Source organism: Lacerta agilis, chromosome 8 (assembly GCF_009819535.1).
Source record: "Lacerta agilis isolate rLacAgi1 chromosome 8, rLacAgi1.pri, whole genome shotgun sequence".
NCBI classification, from domain to species: domain Eukaryota; kingdom Metazoa; phylum Chordata; class Lepidosauria; order Squamata; family Lacertidae; genus Lacerta; species Lacerta agilis.
The window spans coordinates 42,423,404-42,450,614 of NC_046319.1; the positions used below are offsets into that span (position 1 = coordinate 42,423,404).

Sequence of the window (27,211 nt, forward strand, 5' to 3'; positions counted from 1 at the left end):
TCTGAACTCAGTGCCCACCACAGGCTACAAGGCCACACCACTCTCAGAAAGGCAATTGAATTTGCCTCAGCAATGTGGAGTAGGCAAAAATAAAAATAAAAATAGAGGGATCCTAAGGCCTCCCCCCAAAAACATCCCTATTCAGTCCCTTCAACAAATCACCACCATAAGGAGAGAGGGAAGAAGAGAGGGTGCTGCAAACTCACAAGCAGCAAGAAAATGTGGGAGGAGAAGGCTTATAAAGCCAGTCTCCCCCCGCTTCCCTATTGGTCACCAGGCCTCCTTTTAGAGGGAGCTGGGTGACGGCAAATACGCTCGCACCTTAGGTGCAGGAATGGGATTCACAAGTAAACCATCATGTAGAAGCCAGCCATTTCTAAGTACCCACCCCAACTCCTTGAAGTTTCGTAAGGCCAGAATGAAGGTTGGAATGTGTGGTTTGTGGGCAATGGGTACTCTAAATCACAATACCTTTTGAAAGCACCAAAGGTTTTTAAGGTTGGTGTCATCATGCTCTGCCTGTTTGGCGTTGGTGTGGGTTATAATATTGTTGTTGCATTGCACTAGATTTTATCTGTTTTGACATGTCTACCAAGAAAGCCCTGAACATCTGCCAAATAACTCCTATGCATTTGGGAGGATTATTGAATGTGTTATGGAGGGCACTGCCAGTTCACCATCCAACCATGTGACCTGAAACTGCATTCTCAAGTGCACTCAACACTTTCATGTAGCTGTGCATTGCAGAGGAAAATTAGTAGTGGCAGGTAGACTGTCAGTAGGTCTATACAGAAGTACCCAACATACAGAAGTTATTTCCAGATGCTGTGGGATTCTGATCACCCCTGACCGTAAGCCATGCTGGCTGAGACAGATGGTAGTCCATTGGAGGGCAGCACATTGACTACTTCTGGTCTATGAGATTTCTTATAGACTGGTGACTGGGAGGGGCCGCCGGGACCACATAACACTGGTCCTGAGAGATCTACATTGGCTCCCAGTACGTTTCCGAGCACAATTCAAAGTGTTGGTGCTGACCTTTAAAGCCCTAAACGGCCTCGGTCCTGTATACCTGAAGGAGCGTCTCCACCCCCATCATTCAGCCCGGACACTGAGATCCAGCGCCGAGGGCCTTCTGTCGGTTCCCTCACTGCGAGAAGCAAAACTACAGGGAACCAGGCAGAGGGCCTTCTCGGTAGTGGCGCCCGCCCTGTGGAACGCCCTCCCATCAGAAGTCAAGGGAATAAACAACTACCTGACATTCAGAAAATTCCTAAAGGCAGCCCTGTTTAGGGAAGTTTTTAAACTGTGATATTTTAAATGTATTTTAATGTTTGATGGAAGCCGCCCAGAGTGGCTGGGGAGACCCAGCCAGATGGGCGGGGTACAAATAATAAATTATTATTATTATTATTATATTCTTGAGTTTTAGCACTTTCTGTGCTGGCTTTTGCGCATATAGATTAAACAAGTGAAAAGAATGCACATAAAGAAACTAATAATGGATCACTTATTAATAAGTGCTATTTGCCTAGGTGTTTATCAGATGTCAATATCAGAAGCAGCCATCCCAGGGGAGGAAGCTGGAAGAGTGAAGGCCAAAGATCCAGATATTGGAGAAAATGGCTTAGTAACTTACAACATTATTGATGGAGACGGTATAGAGATGTTTGAAATTACAACAGATTACGAGACTCAGGAAGGGGTTGTGAAGCTTAAGAAGGTAAGCAATGCGATCCTTTCATTCCTGTTAATGGATAATATACTTCATTTTCTTCCCATGCCTTGCAGAAACTATAATAGCCATAGATTATTGCTCATGGTAAGAAAATCACAGCAAATGCAGTTTTGGATAATTTGTTTATGAAGCTATGATTAACTTCCAGCATCCCATTTTACTGTTATCTGCTAATGCCTGGAGCCAGAATGGAAGGAAAGAGATTATGAAAAGAAAGCATTGATGCATAGAAGCTTCTTAACATCTTTTTAAAGTGAAGAAAGCACATTCTTCTTTTACTGATCTTCCACTTGAGAAATCAACACCATTCGTTCTTCAAAGCATATTGCATATTAACTTGGAAATAAATGATAGGATTGCTTTGGTTATAATCAAGCATTCATTTTCAAGTTGGCAGTACGGTGTGAATTTTCGGATAATGTGAAAATTACAAGAGATTTCTTTTTGTGCCTGCTTTTCTGATGAAAACTTAATTTCTGCTGTCAATATTCCTTCCAAATGCATTCAGTGCTGAGAAAAAGAAAGGGGGAGACGGGAAGAAAGGAAGCCTAGGCTGAACAGCATTATATTCCCATCACGAGATTCAACCAGCCTAAGCCACTTATCTGGTTTCTGCTTGCAATTCAAAAATGAATTCTTGTATTGTACAGCTGGTGTCACTGCTGAAATCAATCTGAACATCTAATAATGCTAAATCCCAAATGAAAGTAGCTATGCTCAGTGTTGTTAATGACAAACTTTTAACCAACACTGCTAACTGGTTTCACAGCATATTTTACTTGGGCTGACTGCTTCTCAGGATATCCTAAGAGGCCACCAACTTACATGGCTTTAAAAGAGGATTGGGCAAACTCATAGAGGATATGGCTATCAGTGGCTACAAGCAATGGTGGCCGTCTTATATCTTCACTGCCAGAGGCAGTATGCCTCTAGAATAGCAGTTGCTGAGACTTATGGGTGGGAAGCATGCTGTTGCTCTCAACTTCTGCTTGTGGGCTTCTTGTGGCCATCAGGTTGGCCACTGTGAGAACAGATTTCCAAGCAGGATTAAACCTGGGCAGAAACAAGTGGATATCAGAACTAGGAATGGGGAGAAATTTGATCTAGTCTGTGCTTTCCGAAACAATACGCAAAGCAAAACACAGTCATCCTTTGAAAATTGCACTTCAAGAAATTTTGCACTGCCGTTTTTCCAAGCATAACTATCTACAAAACTGCAAATATTCATGAAAAAGCATTAAAATGAATTATATTAGGGGAAATTGTTTAGAGAGAGCAAATTAAAGAATGCTGGAGATGCTGGGGTGTCAATGTCTTGATCAGCCCTGAACCATCAGCCTCAACCTTGCTACCTTTTATTTTAACTTTTAATGTTGATAAGTTATTGCAAATATCCATATTCAATATTATAATATCATGGGTTGTTGCTTCTTCATTCTTTTAAGCTTTGATTTGCAAATTCTGAAAAAATTGTGCATGCATAGGAATCTTTTTGTTTGTGACTGTGTGTGTGTGTACGCGCGCGCGCACACACACACACACTTGACTTCTGTAAAAATAGCCATAGCACTGATTCTAATATGCCATGCATCTGTCTTTTTCAGCATCTTGATTATGAAACCAAAAGGACCTACAGCTTGAAGGTGGAGGCAGCCAATATACACATTGACCCAAAGTTCATCAGCAATGGACCATTCAAGGATACTGTAACCGTGAAAATTAATGTGGAGGATGCCGATGAGCCACCAATATTTTTAGCGCCATCTTATATTCTGGAAGTAGAAGAGAATTTGGGCCCTGGTGCTCCAGTTGGGAGGGTTCATGCCAAAGACCCTGATGCAAAAAACAGCCTTATAAGGTATGCTTGCAAAATGGGAAGGATGGTTTCAGTGATGCCATTATGGAAATCCCCCAAATGGCAATTTAAACACCTGTAAAGCTATGTTGTATATATTTCCATTGTCTTGTTTGAGTTAAGCCATCCTTCTCTCCTCTCTGCCTTCTCTGGTTCCCCCCTCCCCCCCACACAAATCAACAAGAATCTGGGCCAGAAAAGAAAAATCTGTGCCCCAATTTTATTTATTCTCACAAATGGAATGTTAACCCCCTACCCAGGGGATGCTTTGAAAAATAACTCGGGGGTGTGGTGCTCAGTGCCATAATGCAGCCAAGATCTGCAATCTGATCATAATGGCATAACAAGCCAGGCAATTGCAGCCTTCGATAACATCACACTACATACATTGTACCAATGTTAACTATAAAGGGCACATCTGTTTTATGCTATAATAACAGTTTCAAAAGAGATGCCAGATTCCATAAAAGTTTCAGTTTTATTATGCTTTTTATATCCAACTTGTTCAGATGCCAACTGCAATGTCCAAGACTACAGAGTCAGAGTACATACAGTTTCCCAAGACCTTTACACAGTTATCTTAGCTAATAAAGAGGCTGTATAGATAAATGTACAATTAATGAACTAGCAATGTTTCAGTAAACTGGCAAACCATGAAGCATATAATGATGTAAATTAAGCTGACACTGGTTGTTTTCAAAATGACTTCATGGGAAATTTGAAAATGGGGGGGGTGGATTGCATCCAAATAGTTATATTCAAAGTAGACCCATTGAAATTAATAAACTCAAGTTAGTTAAGTTAGTCATGGATCTATTGCAAGTAGAACTAGTACTGGATACCACCCAATCTCTCCACCTTTGAGGAATATATTCACTTTTCACACAATATAGTTAGGAATGGAAACACACATTATTGGGGTTGGGGTTCTGCTGAAAATTATTGGGGTTGGAGTTCTGCACACTCCATTGTCCAGCTCTCACCCAAGTGCTAAAACATGAAATAACACCTCCATGAGGTTATGTCATCACATCATTGATTTCCTCAACTCCATTAGTGGTAAGCAATGATGTGGAGCAGGTGACAAGAGAACCCAAAGCATTTGTCATGTCATGGGGTTGAGTGTTGCTAAACACCATGTGGGGTTTGTAGAGAACACAACAAACAAATGGATGGAAGAGGTATTTGGTGCTTCCAGTCTAATAGTTCTGCTATCCTAAATTTATTTGGGTGTTCTAAATCACATGATCATCATCATACGAAATGGGTGAACAGGGGCACTGTTCATATCATCATGTTGTCCACATACTGGGTGAAGGTTTGAAGAGGGGAATCTGCTTTATTCATGTAGGTTCCCACTGTAATGTGGCACCCTGATTGCACAGATTCCAAATAATATGGGGTGGGTATGTACATAGAGGAGGGTCCATTATTCAGGCATTCCCTCAACCTATGGAAATGGTAGCAAAGGAGCCATAATGTGTTTCAGTGGTAGATATGGAGCCAACAGGTGCATCCCTGAAGTAACATGCCTCCTGCTTCACACAGTTGTAATCACATGATTCAGAATGCACCAATAGGCCACCTGTATCTCTGGCAATGCATAGCTCTACACTTGTAAGTGTTTCTTTCTGCTAAAAGACTACTATGAAACAATGGTTCTCATGTAGGTATTAGAAAAGGAAATACATTTTGATGATGGTGATTTAGTTAAGTCTGGTTAAATTTTTTTTATCCTACTAAGCACAGTGCCTCCAAACAATTTTTTTAAATAAGTAAGTAAGTAAGTAAGTAAGTAAGTAAGTAAATAAGTAAGTGAAATGTAGTACACTGTCTTGGAGACACTAAATGAATTGAATAATTTTCTAATTACTTCATTTGCATCCCCTTTTAGTTATATAATTGATCGTCACACTGACCTCGACAGATATTTCAGTATCAGTGCAGAAGATGGTTCAATTACAACCACAAAGAAACTGGATAGGGAAGATATGGCCTGGCATAATATCTCAGTGTTTGCATATGAACTCCGTAAGTATTCAACTAACAGTTATATATACTTTTCATATAAATTATTTTAAAATGTCACAGTCTCCATTTTGAGCAAAATTTGAGGTACATTTCAAGTAAACTTTGAGCCAATTTATTGGAAGACTTTTCTAAGAAAAGTTCTGAGACCCCCCCCCCCAACTCCTACAGAGATTTTTCTTGATACTACTCACCATTTTGTAGTGTGTGCATGTTGGTCATCTTAGGTCTGTGCATTGTGGAGGATGCAAAATTGTAGCCAGTCTACCAGCGCAACAAGAAACAGACGTGCCAGCTTTTCAAAAGGATTGGGATGTGACACGACATTGTGTGACATCCTGATGTTGCATGTGTGACATCGTGCAATGCCCTCTGAATATTATGGGGGGGCAGCCCGCTAAAAATATATATTTGGAGGGCTGAAACTGCTTTAGCCCATAGGAGTTGGTGCCTATGGCAAGAAATGAAATTTGGAGGAGTGATCTTAGTGGGGGAGAAAGAAAATGTACTAATGGGGAGCGTTAACCCACAAGAAACTGCTGGATAACTTACCCTTAGAGAAATTCAGTGAAATATTGCCCAGTTTCTTTATCCATGATTGCCCAGGCAGGTGCATTATGTGACCCATGAGAGGTAGACTGTAGAACCAAATCAGGCCAAACCTTTATTGACAGCAGCAGGCTGGGCAAGGGTTGGCATGGCATTGGGTCCCAGGATCAGTTTATCATTCCACAAGCTCATGTTGATAAGAATGGATTCGCTGGGTTTGGATCTCTCCAAACCTGTACGATCTTGGCCAGTGTTGAACCTTGCCATGGTGCATGCCAAGCAAGCAAGGTCTCACTAGGGGACAGGGGGACAGATTCCAACCAGGCAGATACTGAACCTTCTCTTGGGTTTGCCATGCTCAATCCTCCCCTCAGGCACCTTATGCCCCCCCCCCATAATATGTCGATCCTAACCAATGCCATTTCCGCCCTCATACAAACAAAGGGAACCCTGACCAAGTGCCAATAAAGTGGTACCTCTGGTTAGGAACACTTCTGGTTATGCACACTTCAGGTTACGAGCTCCACTAACCCTCAAATAGACGCTCTTGGTTGTGAACTTTGCCCCGGGATGTGAGCGAAAATTGTGCCATAGGGGTGCACGCCGCGGGAGACCCCATTAGTGAAAGCGTGTCTCAGGATAATAATGGTTTCAGTTTAAGAATGGACCTCTGGAACAAATTAAGTTCATAACCAGAGATACCTCTGTAGTAGATTGAGAGAGACCTGGCCCTGTCAACCAACAACCTAAAATTGCTCAGTGAAGGCTCTAACCTGAGGGTGGGCAGGTGGGAAGCTCTCAAAGCAAAATGGCTCTGAGCTCCAGCGGAAGCAGCCTTATACAGGCTTCCCCTCCCCTCTGCAGCAAGGGCTCATGGGTAGCTTTTTTCCATGTGCCCATCACACAGAGAAGATACTGGACAAAACCTTGGGCCACAGTGCTGCGGGGCAAAGGCATCCCGTGCTTATTGGGCATGGACTGGGGCATAAATTTGAGAAGATTAAGAGGCCATTTGCATATAGCTCTAATTAGAACCCAGTTTACCTGTATTTACTCTCCTCCAATACAGTCTCACATGAACAGAAAAGTTGTTTTATGTATACAAACGTGCAAAAAAGAAAAGCTTCTAGGGGAAACTCTAGGGGAAAAATTGGGCAAACCTTTGTTTCTCCCAAGAACCATTAATCCCATTCAGATCTTGTTGCCTATTGATGTCTCCTGAAGGGCAGGAGTGATCAGTGAGAAGGGACAGTACTGTGCACCTGACCTCCCAGCAATGGAGTCACTGCTGCTTACTAGGAGAGGGGCATGTCAGTGAGGAGTTCAGCACTGTGTGGGCTTATATGCCCACAAAGCACTGATCACCCACCAATTTGCTCCTGTCCTAGTAACTGGCAGCGACTTTGCTGCTAGGTGGCCCGGTGCACAGCACCACCCCTCCTCATCAACAGTTCCTGCTAATGGGACATTCTGAACTTGTGAGAGTTGGGTGACCTCCACATCTTGACTAACAACCTGAATTAATGCATTCCTTGATTCCCAGGTAGAATTATTATTATTATTATTATTATTATTATTATTATTATTATTATTATTATTATTATTATTAATTTATTATTAATCTGCTCTTTGAAGTTGGTTAGGTTGTGGCTCTGCAGGGAATTGAATGTCCAGGCTAACACTATGGCTATTTCACCAGTGCCCAGATACACACACACACACACACAGAGAGAGAGAGAGAGAGAGAGAGAGAGAGAGAGAGAGAGAGACTCCTGAGAAATTATGTTTTTATGTTAGTCTATGTAAGCTTATGCCTAAGAAAACTTATTAGTCTTAAAGGAGCCACAGGGCTTTTTGGTTTGGAGGCAAAGGCAGGAAAAGAGATTTACTACTCTACTCCTGATATCAATGGTTGAATATAGGATTTACGTGGGTGGGTTAGCTAACTTTGTTTCTTGTGTTTTTATCCCATGTTGTGACTTTTTTCCTTCTAAATAACTGCTGCAGATAATCGGCACCAGGAAGCCAAAGTTCCAGTAGCGATCAAGGTCCTTGATGTAAATGACAATGCTCCAAAATTTGCAGTTCCCTATGAAGCAGTTATTTGTGAGAAACCACAGACCAATGAGGTAACCTCTGCCACACAAACATCTCATTTGTGGGTGGGAGAGATTAAATGAGGGTGTTCATTTTTCTTAAGTGCAGAGTCACAGAGAAAATTCAGTTTAAAATAGGTTTGGCTTCTGGGGGGTTAATATCCTGATCTCCAAGACATAGGGCATCTCTAATGTATTCTAATGCCAGGCTTGAAGCTCACAAATCATCTCTTTTGGAAAGAAGTTGTTGCCAAGTTTCTTAGAAGAGCCAATATTGTCTAACTGAGAGCTTTTTTTTTTTTTTTAAAAAAAAAAAAAGGTTAAGATTTCAGGTTAAGTTTTATTCATATTTTTCAAGGTAGTTAAATCATAGCACACACATCCCCCCTTTTATAACATAGAAAGCTGTTTTATACCAAATCACAGCTCTTTTTAGCTCAGTATTGTCTACACTGACTGGCAGTGACTCGCCAGGTTTCACTAAAAGTTTTTCCCAGCCTTATCTGGAGATGCCAAAAATTGGACATGGGACCTTCTGCATGCAAAGCAGATGTTCTACCACTGAGCTGTAGCCTTTTCCCCTTTAAAAGGGGCTTAGCCAGATTTGTGGAGGGAAAGTCTATCAATGGCTACAAGCAATGATGGCTGCATTTTGCATCCAGGTTCAGAGGCTGAATGCCACTGTACAACCAATTTATGGGGAGCAACAGTGCAAGAATAAAGTTGCCCATGCACCTTGCTTGTGGGGCCCTTTGTAAAACTGGTTGCTAGACAAGAAAGGACTTTGGTTTGATCCAGCAGGGCTCTGCTTACATTCTTATGATGTAAGATGTTCTGGGCAATATTTATGAGATTGCACAATTTTCACTCAAGAGCCAATTTGGTGCGGTGGGGAGAGGAATGACTTTTTAGATGCACTGGATGCTCACAAGAGCCTTTCTTTTACAGCCATTAATAACAATTACTGCAGAGGACAAGGATGATGCAGCTAATGGCCCAAGATTTATCTTTGGGTTGCCACCTGATATGATCCAGAAGCCTAATTTTACTCTCCGAGATAACCGAGGTTTGTGAAGACAGGAGCAAACTAATTATTCTTATCATGCCATACTGTAATACTTCAGTTAGCCATGCCCGCCTATCTGGGGCTGAGATTGTTGAAAAGGATGGGTGGTGGGGTGAAATGTGGCATTCCTTTAGTGCATCATCAAAAGCATTTATCCTAATAAATACATGTAATATAGAATCTGTAAGATTAATGCCTTGGGATTGCAAGTGCTAGTGGGGGGGAAGGCTTAATAGGTAGGTTATTCTTTATTAAAATGTAGCGATTTCAGGAACATCTGCTAGCACATCATCTCTGAGCTGGTAACAGTGGCGGAGGAAGTGGGTGTGGGCCGCCCTGGGTGTTATCTTTGAGGGGGGTGATAAAATGGCAAAAAACGAATTTTTAAAAAAGATTTATTTTTTAAATGGGCTCACGAAACTTTTTCGTTCAGTCAACAAATGTAATGAAACACGGCTTCCACTGGGTGCCACACTGCAGGGGCCAGCATTTACCGTGGGGCCTGCAGTGTGCCTGAGCCACAAGTCTCTCCTGGGAGTGATGTGGTGGCTTAGGTGCCTGCAGGCTCCACACTGCCTGAAATAGCCCTCCGCCTCTCCCTGAGGGGGAGGCGGAGGAGAGGCTCCATGCAGCACGTCCCGCCCCCATGGGGCAGGATGCATGGGCCACAACCAGCACCCGAACAGCTAGCTACGCCATTGACTGGTAACACAAATAAAATGGTCACATGGCACCCTTCTGATTTGCTGGGGGCCTATCAGATTGTAGGGAAATGGTCTATTGCTTCCAATAGGAGAGAGGATTAATTCTAAAAGAAATAAAAATATAAAGGGCAGAACTATGGCACTCACTCCCAAAAGAGGCGATGATGGCCATCAACTTGAATAGCTTTAAAAGAGAATTGGATAAATTCGTGGCAGATGAGGCTATCAATGACTGCCAGCTATGGTGGCTGTGTTCTACCTTCACTGTCAGAAGCAGTGTGCTTCTGAATACTAGTTAGGTATCACTGGTGGGGAGAGCACTGTTGGGCTCAGGTTTTGTTTAAGGGTTAACCAAAGGTATGCGGTTAGTCCTTATGTGAAAAGAATGCCGGATTTGAGCCTTTGGCTTTTCTTTTATGTTCTTATGCAATTCTTTCCACTATTATTATTGTTATTACCACTGGTGTGGTGGAAAATTCTGGGAAACTAGCACCAGTTGGAAATTTCGTTTTCCTTATCCTAATTGCTGGACATGGGTAGCAATTTTTTTTTTTTTTTTTTTTTTTTTACCAGGATCAAAGTTTGGGAAGGAGGTTTAAGCTTCCTCGTGTGTTGCAGGGTCAACCACAGTCAACCTCCCTATGCACACACACCTGTACTTTTTATATTTTAAAAAATTGCATGGTCACAAGGTCATGGGTGCGTATTCCTGCACAGGAGGGGTTGAGACAAGATGATTCACGGGATCCCTTCCAACCCTATGATTCTATGTAGTTAGATCCTGAGCCATTTATAGAAAAAATCCCTGCAATTCATTTCTCCTGTAATGTTAGGGGAAATAGAGGGAAGAACTAACTATGTTAAAGCAGATAAAGAGGAAGAGAAAAGCATAAACACTAATTTAGAGCTGTGCGTCTTGATTTTGTTGAAAATAGGAAAACTTTAACACCAAGTCACAGCACTGGTCCCTTATAACCCAATATTGCTGTAAGGGTCCAGTGGTGCTCCTCACGAGTAAAAGCCGATGACTCAGAATCTGCATATTTACATCAGTTTATTATACAGATATGTACAAGTCAGAGCTAAAATTCCATGACCATCTTAGTCGCTCTCAGATTCCGGAAGTGACGCTTTGCGAGAGCACCTCCAACAAAACAACCTGGGCACCCCAAGTCTCCTCCTTTCCTCCTTCCGTTTGAGCCCCCTACGTAGTTGGGGCGACGGAACTACCGATCCCCCCTCCGTCCCTTAACTGCTGAGTTGGTGTCGGGACCCTGCAGCATCTCTCCCTGCCTATCGCTCCCACAGGAAGTCTCTGGGGTTATCCGGCAGTGGTGGGTACCTTCAACGTCAGGGATCCCTCCCTCCACCTCAGCCGGCTCTCCGCTGCCTCTGGAGGATCCCCTGACAATTAGATATTTATTTAATTGTTAAAATACCCTCATTTTTTTTTAAACTGCTTCAAACACTGAAACCATCAAAGCAATGTGAACAAAAATCTATAAAACAATAAATCTATTCCTACAGATGTACAATTACACTGCATCACATCAGGGTACACAGAATCTCGGGATCTGTTGACACCAATCCTGCTTCCCGAGGCAGCTGGTGGAAATACAAGGGAAAGGGACTTAACATGGGGCCACAAGAATGCTAAATACGTTGCTAAGCTATGGCTTCTCTCAAGGCAGGCTGGTGGGACCTGTAATAGGCAGAGAGTCTAGGAGGTTCCCATCTTCTTTTGACTTTTATTTTCTTGATCTCTTACAACTCATTCCCCATAAACATCTCAAAGCTGTTTCACAAAAACAAAACAAAACACCAGCATCCTAAGGGCCCAATTCCTATACTGTACAGAAGGAACCTCCTGATGAGATGGTATCTCCACAAGCCCCTTCCCCCTCAAGAACGCAATGATCTCTTGAGTGTATAAGGGGCGAGGCCATATTTAACTACCTTTAACTGTGTAGTTAAGAACTCTTGTACCTTGCTCAAACTTTTTCAATTAGCGTTGCCTTTGGAATGTTTAATGGCAAGTATCCCATTAGAAGTTATAGATTTTAAAAACTGGCTTCCATCCAAATAATTACTTAATGTCTGGGTTGTTTATGGGAGGCGTGGACCATTAGTTGGGTCGTGTATTAACTGAACTACAGCTAACCTGTGTCAAGCTGCTATTCATTCTCTGGACTGGCACTGCTGGTTTTCTTTTTTTCATTGTTTTCAGTGAAAACAAGCAGTGAATTGAATAACATTCCTAACACAGATACTTAATAATCTGTTCAACTGAGTAGCTTTAGCAGACAGCACTCTGGCAGTTTGGTTTTTTAAAAAAACTCCGCAACAATTTAAGTCAATTGAATTTATCTGGGATGTGAGGGCGGTCTGAGCTTTTCATTTACTTTACCAATTCTCCTGCTAAATGATAAATTCTTTAATATATTCATGTTATTTTCATGAGTGTGTGTGTGTGTGTGTGTGTGTGCGGGAGGGGGGACCCACAGTGTAGTTAATTTAATTCTTTGTATGTGCGTGTACTTTTAAAAGGTTAAGCTAGAGAGTCAAAGTGAATAGCAGGAATTCTAAAGGCTTCTAGCAAGTAACCTTTTTTTCCCTGTGACAGAATGTCTTGCGATTTGCAAGTCAAATAACTTAAAATTTCTCCTTCTCCCCTCCCACCATTTGTAAATCAGAGTAATCTTTGTATCATGCCTCCACACTCTTAAGGAATTCACTGCCTTAAAAGAAAAATGGCTTTATTAACTGCAAAACCAGTTAATGAAAACTCCTATGTTTAGGCCCCTGCCAGAACTTTTAAAGTGAATACCATCCTATAATGATCATTTAATAGAGTTTCTACTCGTCTCCCAAAAGTAATTACATATTGAAATAATAAAAAAGTCACATTTTACATCCTGTTAATAGTCAGTGGCGTTCCCGGCTTTCTCAAGCCCAGCTTGGTTCTATAGAAAGCATGGGATAATGGGTAATTTCATGCTGTGATAAAGCACGACACTGCTTTCATTCAGGGTGTTTACTCACATTGTATCATATTAATAGCCAACCATCTTCTTACTTCACACTCTCTCTATACATCTGGTATCATTTTTAATTCCCATGACAGTTTGGGACAGAATGTACCAGTATTGCAGGAAGATCAGAGGCACAGCACTAAAAGTCTGTTGAAATGGATTCTTCATACAAAAATTAACTCCTTTCTACTGTGGCAAAAAAAATTCCCCTTTGGGGTTCAAGTATGCAGACTCATACCCAATTCCCAATCGGTCAGACTTTATTCAATAATGTACTACAGGGCAGGGTCTGCAAGGCACTTTCCATTAGGGCACAGCCAAAACATGCATCACCTTGGCTTTTTTATCCTCTTCCCAGCCACCTTCTGCCATCTTCTTTCCTCACCATCTCTCATCCAGACACAATCCTTGTACACACATAATGTTGTTGTTGTAGTAGTAGATGCAGATCCCTTCTTGTGCTCTTGGGTTCTTCCTTAACTGGTTCTTACCAGTTTTATGGTCAGGCCATATTCTTGTGTACATGGCACTGGACTAGCTGATAATGGGTAGCAGAAATTCCACTACAGTAGCAGTGCTCCTTCAGCCTTTAATGGTCAGCATGCTTACATGAGGAAAAAAAATGTGCTTTTAGCTCTGTGTCTTAAATGTATGTCCAGGAATGCTGCAAGAAGGAACAAAAAGGAATAATGTCATCTTGCATGGGTCTCTGCCATGCAGCAGAAGTGTCTTGCAGCTTTTAGGGATCTAATGTGTACATTACCATCTTCAGCCCTCAAACCCTTCAGGAGTGGACATACATCATTCCAAACTGGGGGGGGGGGGTGCTTAGCAATAGGAAAGAATAACAAAAGCCATGGTGGCTATATTCTACATGCATTGTAAGAGACAGAGTGCCTCTGAACACCAGTTTGTGGGAGTTGCAGAAGAGGAAATAACTGTTGCCCTTGGATTCTGCTTGTTGGATTCTCGTGGACATCTGAATGGACACCCCTTTGATGGTTGACCTGATCCAGCATGCTCTTATGAGCAAAATACTCTCTCTTCCCCACCCCACCCCTCTGTGTGTGTGTGTCTGTTGGGACATTAGTCTTGCCTGGGTAGCAGGTCCTAGCAGCTATGTAGGGTTGCTGTTCTGTTACAAAAAACAAACAAACAATGTTGAGGTTCTCCTGGAACAGTGAGTACTCTATCCAGACACAAACCCACAATATATTATATACAGTAAACAGTTATTAAATGATTTCCAAGCATTATTGATTTTTTAATATAAAAAACAAAGAGTATTATATGATGCTATTTCATACACAGACCAAGCATGTGAATATCTTTGGAAGGCTTTTAAGGATGGTTAGAGAACCGTATCATAATGAATTGTCTATGGTATTTGACTTTTATCAATGTGGCCTAATTTGTTTAGTGGCAAAATTCATAGACACGAAGAATTGGAGGAGTCCTTGTTGGCTTCTAGTTGCAATGCTGGAAACCCAGAGCTAGAGCATCACTAATGCATTGGATCCCCAATTCAGCCCCTACTTGAAGACTTCCATCAAGGAAAAGCCAATCACCTGTCTAGGTCATTGCTTTATTGGTCTTACCATCGTCCCAATGTTTGGCTCTTATTAAGTCATTAGTGGCATGAAGGTGATTATTCACACAAAAACTAGAAAAGAAGAGAAGAGAAAACAAAAAGGAAAGAATGAATAAGTATGAATTGCACCATGTTAATTGAATGACTTTAGTGTGGAGTACAGCTACACTATGGGAATGCTTTCTGAAGATGATGATGGCTTTGCTGTTATGAAGCCACTACTGCATCATGCCTAGCCTACAACCAGACATTTCAGAAGTGTTAACAGACAATTGCATCCAACCACATCCAGATGTCCATCTAACCACTGTGAGTAACCTGACATATGTGAACAACAATGACCACTTCTGCAACATGGAATGATATTTTTGAAGTGGACCTTAGATGTGAATGTGCTAAAGCTACCAGCCCAAAGCTGTGGACTTCCATGCATGCACAGGCAACCACACACTTAACTTACTGAACCTGAGAGAGCTTTCTTTTTGAAGCATTTTGTTGTTGTTGTTGGAGTACAGTCGATGATATTTGGTCTGCTGCACAGCAGGCGGTAAAATTCAATAATCTATACCAAACTTCCTTTGACTTGCTTAAAATGAAAAAGAAAGGGCATTTCAATGAATAAACAAACCTGCAGGCTTTCCCCCAAGGTGTCTAGAGGAGCATCAAAGAGGAGGAAATAAGTCTTTCTGGAAATACCATAAACATATAAAAGAACTGCAACCAATCTATGAAGAAGGATCGGATCAGGAGATAGCAGCCACCTGCTGGTGCTTTTGAAAGAAAAACAACATTAATGGAGTTTGAAGTTGGTTGGAATGGATCCCCTCCCCCCTTGCTCTTCTCCTACAGTACATTCAGAGTGGATAATAAAAGTAGTTGCAACTTCATGATTCTGGAGGATGCAAGAATTAAGATTATTATAGACCTTGGAGTAATACATGTACTTGCTGACTGGACAGCTGCAGGTTACTTATGCTTCATCTAACACCTCCGTTTGTGTGGATCACATGCCTTTTGCAGTACACAACCATGAAATTTAGAATTGCTATCACCCCCCCCCCCCCCCCGATGTATGCATATAAGGATTTCATGGCCTTTGAAAAAGGAAAAAGGGAAATCACACTGTTAGCAGCCCTCTTTTAAATAAGGAATCCACAGATATTTATCCTGGTACTGATAAACTTAACACATCTGATTACAATCACATGTCCTGTTTGGGGAAAAAATACAGTAATATTTGGCTTGGACCCACTTCTTTTAAACAGTAAATAAAGTCTGAGGAAATGATAGCATTACAAATTAGCTTCTTTGTTGAGCCAAATTTAGTTCCAGGACTGGCTTTATTGGAATTATGCCCAGTGACATTATGTCTGAATAAATGCCATTTCTTTCAAGTGCTTGAATACTATGATGTCTGCCAAAGGCAATACACTGAAAATATAAAGAGGGGAAATATTTATTTTGACAGCTAAATTTAGGTAGGTATTTAGCTCCATTTAGCCATAACACATGAGTCATTTTCATTTTGACTACTATGGCTTAAAGGACAACACCATAGCTTAAATTCAGGGTATAGTTCTGCAGACTGCCATGCAGCCTGAAGGGTTCCATTTATTCAATGGGATATGCATGAAATGGTGACTTAAATTTAAGCACTTTGATGCATACCCTCCAATGAAAATAGGGACATCCCATTCCATAATGATAATTTTACTATTTATACCCCACACATCTTACTGGGTTGCCCCAGCCTCTCTGGGTGGCTTCCAACATATATAAAAACACAAAAAATTAAACTTTTTTTTTTTTTTAAAAAAAAACCTTCTGTATACAGGATTGCCTTAAGATGGCTTGGGGGTCAGATAACTCCATACCCTCCAACATTTCTCCAATGAAAATTGGGTCATCCTAAGGGAAAGTGGGACATTCTGGGATCAAATCAGAAACCAGGATGGCTTCTCTAAATAAGGGATGTTTCAACAAATAATGATGTTGAAATGGGGGGATGAGCTGTCAACCAATGAGGCACCCTTAAAATAATGCCCTCAGATTCTCCAGGTCAGGAGTGGATGATGGGAGTTGTAGTTCAGCAACATTTGGAGGGCCAAAGATTCCCCATGCCTGTTTGTATTAGGAAGAGGTGGAGCTTCTATTCCACAGAATGCCACAATTAAATCCCTGGCACCTCCAGTTAAAGAAATCAGGCATGTGATGCAAAAGACCCTTCCAATAAAGGTAGAGAATACTAGAGGGTAGATGATAAATAATTTGATGTGGTAGAGAGTACCTAGTAATGTATGTTTTGAAATGAGGTACATTTCCTAAATGACATGCAAACTATAGATATAATAGTTGGATGAGCCAATGGACATGGGAGGCGGATCACATACAGAATAGTCTACAGAAATATACTTTTTGTGAGTCTGCCTTTAAAGATGGACCAGAAGCTTCAGCAGGTATAGGCCCTGCTGGATCAGACCAAAAGCCTGCCTAGTCCAGCATCTAATTTCTCAGAGTTGCTAAAGTAAAGTAAAGTAAAGTAAAGTAAAGTAAAGTAAAGTAAAGTAAAGTAAAGTAAAGTAAAGTAAAGAGTTGCTTCCCTGGGAAGCCCACAAACAGGACAAAGCCCACTCCTACAATTGATCTCCCATGACTGGTATATGGAGACATACTGCCTCTGATCCTGGGGGTAGGATCTAGCCATTATGCCCATCGTTTGTAAATCTCTTGTAAAGCCATGTAGTGGCTAACATCAAATATTGTGGTTTTAAAAAAAGCTCAAAGTATAGATGCTCACATGGTGAAAAGGTGATCAAATGAGAAAGATGTGTCCTTGTGCAGTTTAAAGTAATGATTTTAACCTGTAGAACTGTGAAGAATTTGTGAGCTAGTTCCTTGAAGGATTGCCTGACTCTGCTCAGGGTTTAAGATCAGCCACTGATGCCCTGCTCACAGGGCTTTTTCAGTGGTGACCCCCAGATTCTTTCCCCCAAGTGTGCCTTTGGTCAAATTAGGAGCTGGATATTTAAACTGGTATTATTGTCTATTTAAATTGTAACATTATTTTCTCCCACATTGGGATTAGAAATTGTTTCATTCTGCTTATTTGGGATTATTGTATATGACTTTTGCTTGTTCGTTTTCCTTTTGTTTGTTTCTAAATATACTGATTTAAGAGATTTTTATTCTGCTGATTGGAAGATGCCCTGAATAAAGTTTTGTTTTTAAAAGCAGCATATAAATGATTAAAATAAATATACCTCTTCTCTGATCTATGTGCATTTTTTTGAGGGTTGAACATAGCCTACTTACATGCAGCTGTAGATTTGCTTCACATCTTTGCAAATCCACCCTTTTCAGAGTGTGAACATGTGTAGGGCATGTGTAGTATTATACTACTCCCCACCTTAACTGTGTATTAAAGGACTTACAAAGGAGGGGCGTGTATTTTCTGCCTGAAAATGACTGACTGAAGCTTCCTAACATTGGACATGTGCTTTTTGACCAGGGATGGGGCAGAAAGTTGATTTACATTCAAACAATGTGAAAACCAGAACAGAACCACCCTTCAAGATTCCTGCTTCTCTCTTTTTTCACTACAGTTCTCATGCCAATTAATGTGTACAAAAATGCACATATTTGTGAATATAACATACATAAATGCCTTGTATTATGGAAAATTGCTTTTCAAAAGTGTGTGTACTAGAAAAAAATGCATTTCAAAATGTGCGAAGCAAGATACCAGTAAATTCACAAATTGATGTGGAAATGTGGAGACTGGAATTCAAAATTAGAATTAAATAGAAACAGAAAGGAACCAAAATTGACAGATTTACCTATCCATGTTCTTGGCATGTGTCTCTTTCATACCCCTGACATTTAGGGATGCATGTCTCACATTTTACATGCTCTGTGCAGTAATCAATAGAAATGAATGGGTGTGTCCATAATATTATGAACAAAGTTACGTGTTTTCTTTTCTTCACCCGCTTTCTGTTCTTTTCACCACTGCATTTTATTCTCAGATAACTGAAATGAAGAGAGCACGAAAATATGCAGAAGACATAATGTTAAAATGTTGTCATGCCATTAGGACCGAAGTTCTGTGTTTATTTTGGACGAAAGGGCAAATGCAAATTCTTTTTACAATGGGGTGGTGCTTGAAGACGCCTTATAATAATCATTTTCTTATTTAAAACAGATAACACAGCAAGTGTTTATGCGAAACGCACAAGCTTCAACCGGCAGACGAAGGATTTGTATTCTCTGCCCATCGTGATAAGTGATGGTGGGAGCCCGCCACAGAGCAGTACCAACATACTCACAATCCGGGTATGTGGTTGTGATGGAAATGGAATATTAATCTCTTGCAACCCAGAAGCCTACGTCCTCAATGCCGGACTTAGCACTGGAGCTTTAATTGCCATCCTTGCCTGTATTGTCATTTTGTTAGGTAAGGAAATCTTAACATTTACCGGTATTTTCCTCTCCCTTTTCTTCCTTCTCTTCCTTCTCCCGATGTGTGATCCTACAAAAATATATTGAACTCAGTATACACCAAATTGAGCACAGCACAGCAGCCACATCTTGGTGAGCCCCATTTTTTTTTGTAGTGCCAAGCAGGCACTGCAGGCACCATGTGCCTTTAGTGTCTAGAGTCTCAGGATCTCCCAGTATAATCTCAGGAGTTCCACCATTCCCTTGATGGAGAGGGCTCATAAAGGTACCAGATCAGGGTGTCAGTGCCTGGTGTGTTCCAAATCCAGAAAGAGCTCAGATTGTGTTCCGAACATCCAGCAGGCATATGGGAAATTAACCTGTTAAAATACAAATTTCGCCCTGCAGTGGGCTCTGCACATCTCTGTTCAAAATGGATTAGATCCAAAGGTTTTGTTCTATTCACAGAAAGGCTTTTCATGCATAGAAGAATTCTGTGAATGGAAGGACAAAAGAAGACCTTCCATAAGCAGAACTCACTTTCTTAGAACAGAAGCTCATTATGTGAATGGAATGGAATCTTTGGATTCAACCCAGTATTTCTGCCTGTTATTCCAAGATCTGCCCAGTGCACAGGAAGATTGTTTCTTTCACTTGCTTTTTAATAATAATAATAATAATAATAACCTTCACATTTCCTCCACCAGTGATTGTAGTGTTATTTGTAACACTTAAACGTCAGAAGAAAGAGCCTCTTATTGTTTTTGAAGAAGAAGACGTTCGAGAGAATATCATTACTTATGATGATGAAGGTGGCGGGGAAGAAGACACTGAAGCTTTTGACATTGCTACTTTGCAAAATCCTGACGGCATCAATGGATTTATTCCTCGCAAAGACATAAAGCCGGAGTACCAGTACATGCCACGGCCAGGGCTTCGGCCTGCTCCAAACAGTGTTGATGTTGATGACTTTATCAACACAAGAATACAAGAAGCGGACAATGACCCAACAGCTCCTCCCTATGACTCTATCCAGATCTATGGCTATGAAGGAAGAGGCTCAGTGGCTGGTTCACTTAGCTCGTTGGAATCAGCAACGACAGATTCCGATTTGGACTATGACTATCTACAAAATTGGGGACCTCGTTTTAAGAAACTAGCAGACTTATATGGCTCCAAAGACACTTTTGAAGACGATTCTTAACAATAAAATTAAAATTTGGCCTTAAGAACTGTGTCTAATGTTCTGAGAAAAAGAAATCAGAGGAAATGTAAGCAGGTATTTTTTTAAAATAAAACAAGGAAAGGTTCGTATAAAGCATTTTTGGTTTGGTGGGGTTCAGGAGAGTCCTTTAATTAAAAACGGATGTTAATAAAAAGTGGTAAATACTGTGAAGAACCTTTTCATGCAAAAGGCAAATATAGGAGTTGGTTATCAACTTCACTAGAAGGGGGACAAAAATAACCACTTGTGAAATACAAAATATTTAAGTGAAGGGAAATTCTTTTTTAAAAATAAAAATAAAAATCATCCTACAATCGGGCAATCTTTGTATGTATGATGAACAACTAAGTCTTTTATGTCAAAGAAGCTTCCACAAATTAGAAAGGATAACAGTTCTGAGCTGTAATTTCGCCTTAAACTATGGACACTCCGTATGTAGTGCATTTTTAAACTTGAAATATATAATATTCAGCCAGCTTAAACACATATGATGTATGTACAGGACAATGTACAATTATAATGTCTCTTGAGCATCCAACTTGTTTCTGCTGACTCTTGTAAATCTTTTTGCTTATACTTTCATCTTAATCTAATACGTGCCAGATATAAAACTCTGTCTTGTTGCAGTGAGAGGCGCCCTATTTCTATGTCATTTTTAAATGTATCTATTTGTACAATTTTAAAGTTCTTATTTTTAGTATACATACAAATATCAGTATTCTGACATGTAAGAAATGTTACATCACACTTATATTTTATGAACATTGTACTGTTGCTTTAATATGCGCTTCAATATATGAAGCAGACTTTGAAATAAAAAAAAGATTCTTTTTTTACTTCTTGTTTTGTTTATTAAAAATTTAAAGGGAAAGTGTTGTTTCTAATGCCCCATTTACATATGTATATCTCCCCTCACTACCCATTTGACCTTTTAATAGCCCTATTTATTATGCCTTTGTAGTTCAAGTTGTCTTGTTAAGTGATTATTTAAAATCAATTACAAGTTGTTGTTTTTTAGAGAAATACTGGCAAGCTGGCAGCTGCTCCAAGAATGCAGTAGCACCTTAAATGTAAAATGAGTCAGCTCTGGATTCAGTTCAGTTTTCCTAAGTATTTTTGCCCTGTTATATGCATTTATCTTTCCTCTTGACAGTCTCACAAATGGCTTTATAAATGTGCAGGCATGCACTGTATTTATAATTTACTCAGAGCTGACTATCCATTTTAGCCTTGTGCGGACTGCAAGAGACTTAAATCTCAGCCTGACCCAATTTGGGGATGCATGCCCACTAACAATTTTCTACCCAACTTCTACCTAAGAAATATATTAATTATTGCTTTGATATTTTAGTAGTTGTTTCTTTTAGTTTGCCAGGCAGGTATTGCTGCGTCAAGGTTTAGAATATAAAACAATGAAAAATAAATACATAGCTTTTTTTATTTAATATTTTCAATGTATTGATTTAATCAATTTTTTTAAAGGGACTATAGATTAGTTCTGGATTAGTTTAGACAACAGACCAGATTATGTTCATCTGTTTGCTTAACATCTGGAAACAAATGTAAGCAAGCTAGATTTTAGATAGCCAGTAGGGGAAGGTCAGAGGTCTGCAAATGTAATATAGAAAACAACCATATCATCAGCAAAGCCCACTTTTAATGTCCCAGAGCAGATTGGACAGGGGGATAAATGCTGCTTTTGTCTTCAACTGGCGGTGGAGAATGCCAATATTGGTGAGAGCTGCATTGCTTATGGTACTTTTTGTTTTAACTTAAAGATGTTGGTTTAAATTTAATCACTTCAATATAGTTGTCTTTTGCCATTAAAGGTCTAAGATTGGTAGATGCCCCACTAGTAGGCTTGCGTGTAAGGGAAAAAATGTAACTACTATATCGTGTCCTATTACAATGCTTACATATTAACAGAATGCACATTCTATATACTTTCACACTGTTTAGTTCAGAGTTCTTTGATTATTGTTCTTATTATTTTCCTATTTTATAATCCAAAGACTATTTTGCTAGATTTGCACATTTCCGTGATATGAATTAAAATTTTGAAAGCTCGCAATTTATATTAACATACAGAGGGAAAGTGTTACGTTGTCATTTCCACCTTTTATCTTCAAAATGACAATAATCTTCATCATAATTCTCACTAGTTGATAATGTACTTTTTACTGCATTGTTAGGCAAAAATGTAACACCTTTTCTATATGCTTCTGTTTAATTTTTAAGGGAGAAAAAAGTATTGTCAATTACTTTTTCATAATTTTAAATATTTGGGGTTTTTCTTTTGTCTGTGGTTCTCTCTCTTTCTCACTTATAAGGTTGGAAATAAATTTACTTTCCCGGCTAGTTTTGTCTTTTTTAAATTTAGCTGTCAGAAAACAAATCTGTTTGTAGGAACCCCCCCCCCCTTTTTAAAAAGGCACATTTGTGATTCTATGATCCAGGGGAAAGGCAGTAGCTGAGTGTTTTGCATGAAGTAGGTGCCAAGTGCAACCCCCAGCATCTCTGGTCAGAGCTGAAATTTTCATGTCTGAAGCTCCAGAAAGTTGCTGCCCGTCAGTATAGACAAGAAGAGCTAGATAGACCAACGATTTGACCCAGTATAAGGAAGATTCCTGTCTTCCTAAACCTACAAAAATCACTGAAATACTTGCTAAAATGTTAGAACACACTCACAAATAATATTGTTAATTATACATTCCAGAGTTCTGTGGACTACATGCTGTCATCTCAACAATGACCAGCAGGAATCATTCATGTTTCTTTTTATCTTTCGGTTTGAATTTAAGGCTAAGACTTCCTTTCCCCACATGAAGGCTGCCCACTTCATGTGGTTCCTTCTCTACCAATCTGTGTCTGTGTAAAGGCTTCCATTTCCTCTGCTCCTGTGTTTCACACTGGATGCTATTCCTGACCTTTCGGGGTGGGAGGGAAGAGTTACTTCCAAGATTTGCTAAATGTTCTATATACCAAGAATTGCTACTGTGGCACCCATGGGCCCTTATTGATGCCTACATGATCTCCTCCCACCATCTACCCAACTGAAATTAGGGTTGAAAGAAGCATTCTGATGTGGTTAATAGATTTGGCTGTGGTGCATGCTTGGTTGGGGTGTGTGTCTGTATTTGGGGCTCATAATGGTTTCTTTCCTCTGTAAATATGCCAAGGGGTCCTAAAGGTTGTCAACCACTGCTTCTACAAGTGTGGACCTTTATGTACCAAAAACAGAAATATCCATGAGAGGGAAGTAGCAATTGCCATAGAGACTGGTCCACTAGGTTTAATTGGGCATTGCCCCACCAACTTCTGTCTCTTCTCAGCCAGTCCCCATCTGCCTGCCTTCTTACCAGTCCAGGGGGTGCCATTGGCTGCCATCCTCCTTAGTCTCCTTTTCCCCTTATAGAATTAGCAAGGAGGAGTAAGATGGGGACAGTGAAATAGTCCAGCACCTAGACCTGAGGGATAGCTCAGTTAGGAGAGCATGAGACTCCCAATCTCAGGGTTGTGGGTTACAGCTTCATGTCGAGCAAAATATTCCTTCATTGCAGGGAGCTGGAGTAGATGACCCTCATGGTCTCTTCCAACTCTACAATTCTATGAAAATTAGAATTGTTATTTTTTATGCTTGTCATTGGCTCTGGTACCACCTACTGTTGATTCCCCTGCCTTCCATTCAGTCGTCACCAGCCACCATTGATCAGCAGTCTTGTGGAAACCCTCTACAGCAGGGGTGTCAAACTCAAATTCATTGGGGGCCGCATCAGCAGTTTGGTCACCCTCAAAGGGCCGGTTTTATCTGTAGGACTATGTGTCCACTCCGTGCACTACTTCAATCATTTTAACTCGGGGTGAAAGGAGAGCACGGTGGCACTGGTGTAAATCATGGCCCTTCTGATAGGACTAGCATACACAAACCCATTAATTAGTAAACAAGCACCATGCCTACTGAATAGTCACCATGTGAGAAGACCCAGGCACAAAGCAATCTGTTACATGCAGGAGGGAAGCTGAAGGGCATTTTCATAAGTGATGCTATACAAGCCTTTTAAACCACTTCTGAAACCGAATGTGAGACACAAGCTTTAAATCGGACGCCGGGAGGGAGGGAGGCGCGCGCGGGCCACATGACGAGGTCTGGCGGGCCGGATTAGGCCCCCGGGCCTTGTGTTTGACACCCATGCTCTACAGGCTTGATGATGTACAAGAAATATGTAGATGGGGACAAAAACATTCCAATAGGGACTATATGCTTGTTGGGCATGGAATGAGGGAGGAATGAAACAGGGCAGGCATTGGGGAGAGGGATGAAATGGAATGGACCGTGCTGGAAAACGGTATGGCTGGTTGATTGGAATCCTGAACAAGAGCATTGCACACTGTAACATTTCATTGCAGTTCCTACCTGAACTATCAGAAAAAGGAAGGAAGCTTTGATATGGATCCTGACTTGCATGGGAGCAACTGACTAGCCAGGGCACTGTAAAGAGGCCCCTTTTGTTACTTGAGAATACAGACAATGAAAATCAGTGCAAATTAATCCAAAATAAATGGTGATTCAAGCAGAAGTCGTCTGCAGCAAGATAGCAATAAGCTCTGTGGGCTGATAAGGCTTTTACCACAGCTGGAAATAAGAGGCTCGCACATACGTGGGGAAGTTATCCAATACATTGCAATGAGTTTGGCTTTGGTTTCGCAAGCCTCTCAAAGAAAAAGGCTGATTTCATTAGACAAAATGAAGGATGCTTGTTAAGTCTCCCACATCAGGATGGTGACATCACAGCACCACAATGACCAGCATATCATGCATGTTGCTGGCAAATTTTTGTACTCTTAGAAACATCACCTACACTATTCTCTGATACGGAAGAGAGAGAAAATGATCATCAGTACTCAGCGTAAGAAATGCTCACGTTTCAAATGGGGGGAGCAAATGGGCAGAGGAACTACCACTTCCTAAGCCCTGCCAAGCTCACACCAGCCAGGTAGAAAAGTGTGTGTGTGTGTGTGTGTGTGTGTGTGTGTGCTGTGGGGTAGGGGGAACCACTCTTCTTTTTTTAAGTCATCATCATCATCATCATCCAATAGCAGTTAAAATATCTGGAGCTAGGGCAGTTGCTTCCATTTCTAGAGTGAGTCTGGAGAGCTTTGAGTCCTTCCTCATCTGCCCCACATTTTGCCCTTATCATCCACGGAACACTGCCAGCTGAGCAATCACAGAAGTTGAGCTTTCCCACTGGCGGAGGAAGAGGAGTGCGGGGGGAATGCACCGTCCCCAGCAGTGCAATCCTGGTGTGGTGCCATTGCAGCTGCCTCCCCTGCCTTCACTGGGCACCATGCCCTCGCAGACGGTGCACCACACCCCTGTGGACGGTGCACTCCACCCCTGGGACACACACCAGCCCCGCCCCGCCTGCTCTCCGCCCCCCGGTGCCAGAGCATGAAGCTCCGCCACTGAGGTTTACAACACCAATTACTGAAGGGTTACTACTGCAGACCTCCCTCTCTGCCCACAGAAAGTGAGGTCTGTCATATCCTCTGCCCCCTAGGAGCCCTAGGGTTGCACCCTAAGTGCCTTTCTAAATATTGGAAATTAGACGTAGTTATTTTCTGCTTTGATTTAACACTTGAGGGCTTTTGCTTGTTCCATGAACACATGTTTCCCTATGAAAATTTCTCATATCCATTGCATTACTGTGACTCTGGTTCACTGTACTCTGTATTCCATTCCTCCAAAATTCTAATTGTAAGCAGGGTGTATTCTATTATTGTCTGTAATGACAGGCAGCAGCTCTCCAGAGTTTCAGACAGGAAGTATACATGCTGGGAATCTAATATGGGGTCTTCTGCATGCCAAACAGATGTTCTACCCATAGAGTGGGCTCCTTGCTGCCAGAATTCCTAACACAATTCTTGGGTGGTGATAGGGAGGCCCACTTCTTCCTCTACACAATGTGAAGGGCATGGATAAATACCAGAAGGCTACTGAGCTTGAATATTATAGAGAGATAGAGAGAAGGAGAAAAGTTCCAACCGACTTTTGTAAAGAAAAAGAACAGATGTCAAACAGCAAATAGTGGTTTCTAGTGATGGGAAAACAGTTGGTCTCTGGGATGGGGGAGAAACTCAGTTTTGTTTTAATTTTAATGAGAAACTAGCCAGTTCACATTTATACAGTCGTACCTCAGGTTACGTACGCTTTGGGTTGCATACTTTTCGGGTTACGAACTCCGCTAACCCGGAAGCACAACTCGATGTACGCAGGATTTGCACATGTGCAGAGCATTTTGGGCGGGTTTTTTGTTCTGTGCACATGCAGTGTTAGCATTTCACCCCTCCCTTTGTGAGAATCGTATGACTTGTGGTCTGAGAGAAGGGGGAGAGAACTGAGTCTTTGATCTCCCTATTTAACTTCTCTGTGCTATGTCAGGTCAGACAGACTGTGTTATTCTATCTCTGCTGTAGATAAGATGTGTGGAAGGAACTTAGCCACACAGGCTGTATAATCTGTATATATTGTAGCTTGTCGAAATAAAGAAGAACTGTTTCAAGTTAATGTAGCCACAGCATTTATTAGACCTCTGAAGTTAGTATAGGTGCTCATATCACACAATTGTGAGTCCACTTATCAGGATTGAGCTGAAGGTGTTCCAGTCTTCTAGCCGGCCCAGTCGGGGCACAAAGAGGGGCACAAGACGTGGATAGATCCTGGCTTAAATCCACATGCAAAACGAATTGTTTGGGTTACATCCTTTTCGGGTTATGTACTGTAACCCGGAACGGATTAAGTACGTAACCCGGGGTACCACTGTAGAACTAAAACACAACTTTTCTTCAAAACTTGCACTTCTCTGAATTTTTCAATGCTGTTTTTCATGCAA

General features: G+C 41.1%; 1 protein-coding gene across 2 annotated transcripts in view; it reads left to right on the forward strand.

Annotated features, from left to right (window-relative positions):
* The window catches only part of CDH11 (cadherin 11), a 104,662-nt gene extending 83,505 nt beyond the window's left edge, over window positions 1-21,157 (forward strand). For both annotated transcript variants that reach the window (XM_033157162.1, XM_033157163.1), the window contains exons 7-13: window positions 1,536-1,723; window positions 3,343-3,596; window positions 5,488-5,624; window positions 8,178-8,299; window positions 9,215-9,332; window positions 18,861-19,112; window positions 19,804-21,157. In XM_033157162.1, coding sequence (XP_033013053.1) covers window positions 1,536-1,723; window positions 3,343-3,596; window positions 5,488-5,624; window positions 8,178-8,299; window positions 9,215-9,332; window positions 18,861-19,112; window positions 19,804-20,300 — 1,568 coding nt within the window. In that variant the 3' untranslated portion in view covers window positions 20,301-21,157. The remainder of the gene's footprint in view (window positions 1-1,535; window positions 1,724-3,342; window positions 3,597-5,487; window positions 5,625-8,177; window positions 8,300-9,214; window positions 9,333-18,860; window positions 19,113-19,803) is intronic.
* The last annotated feature ends 6,054 nt before the right edge of the window (window positions 21,158-27,211 follow it).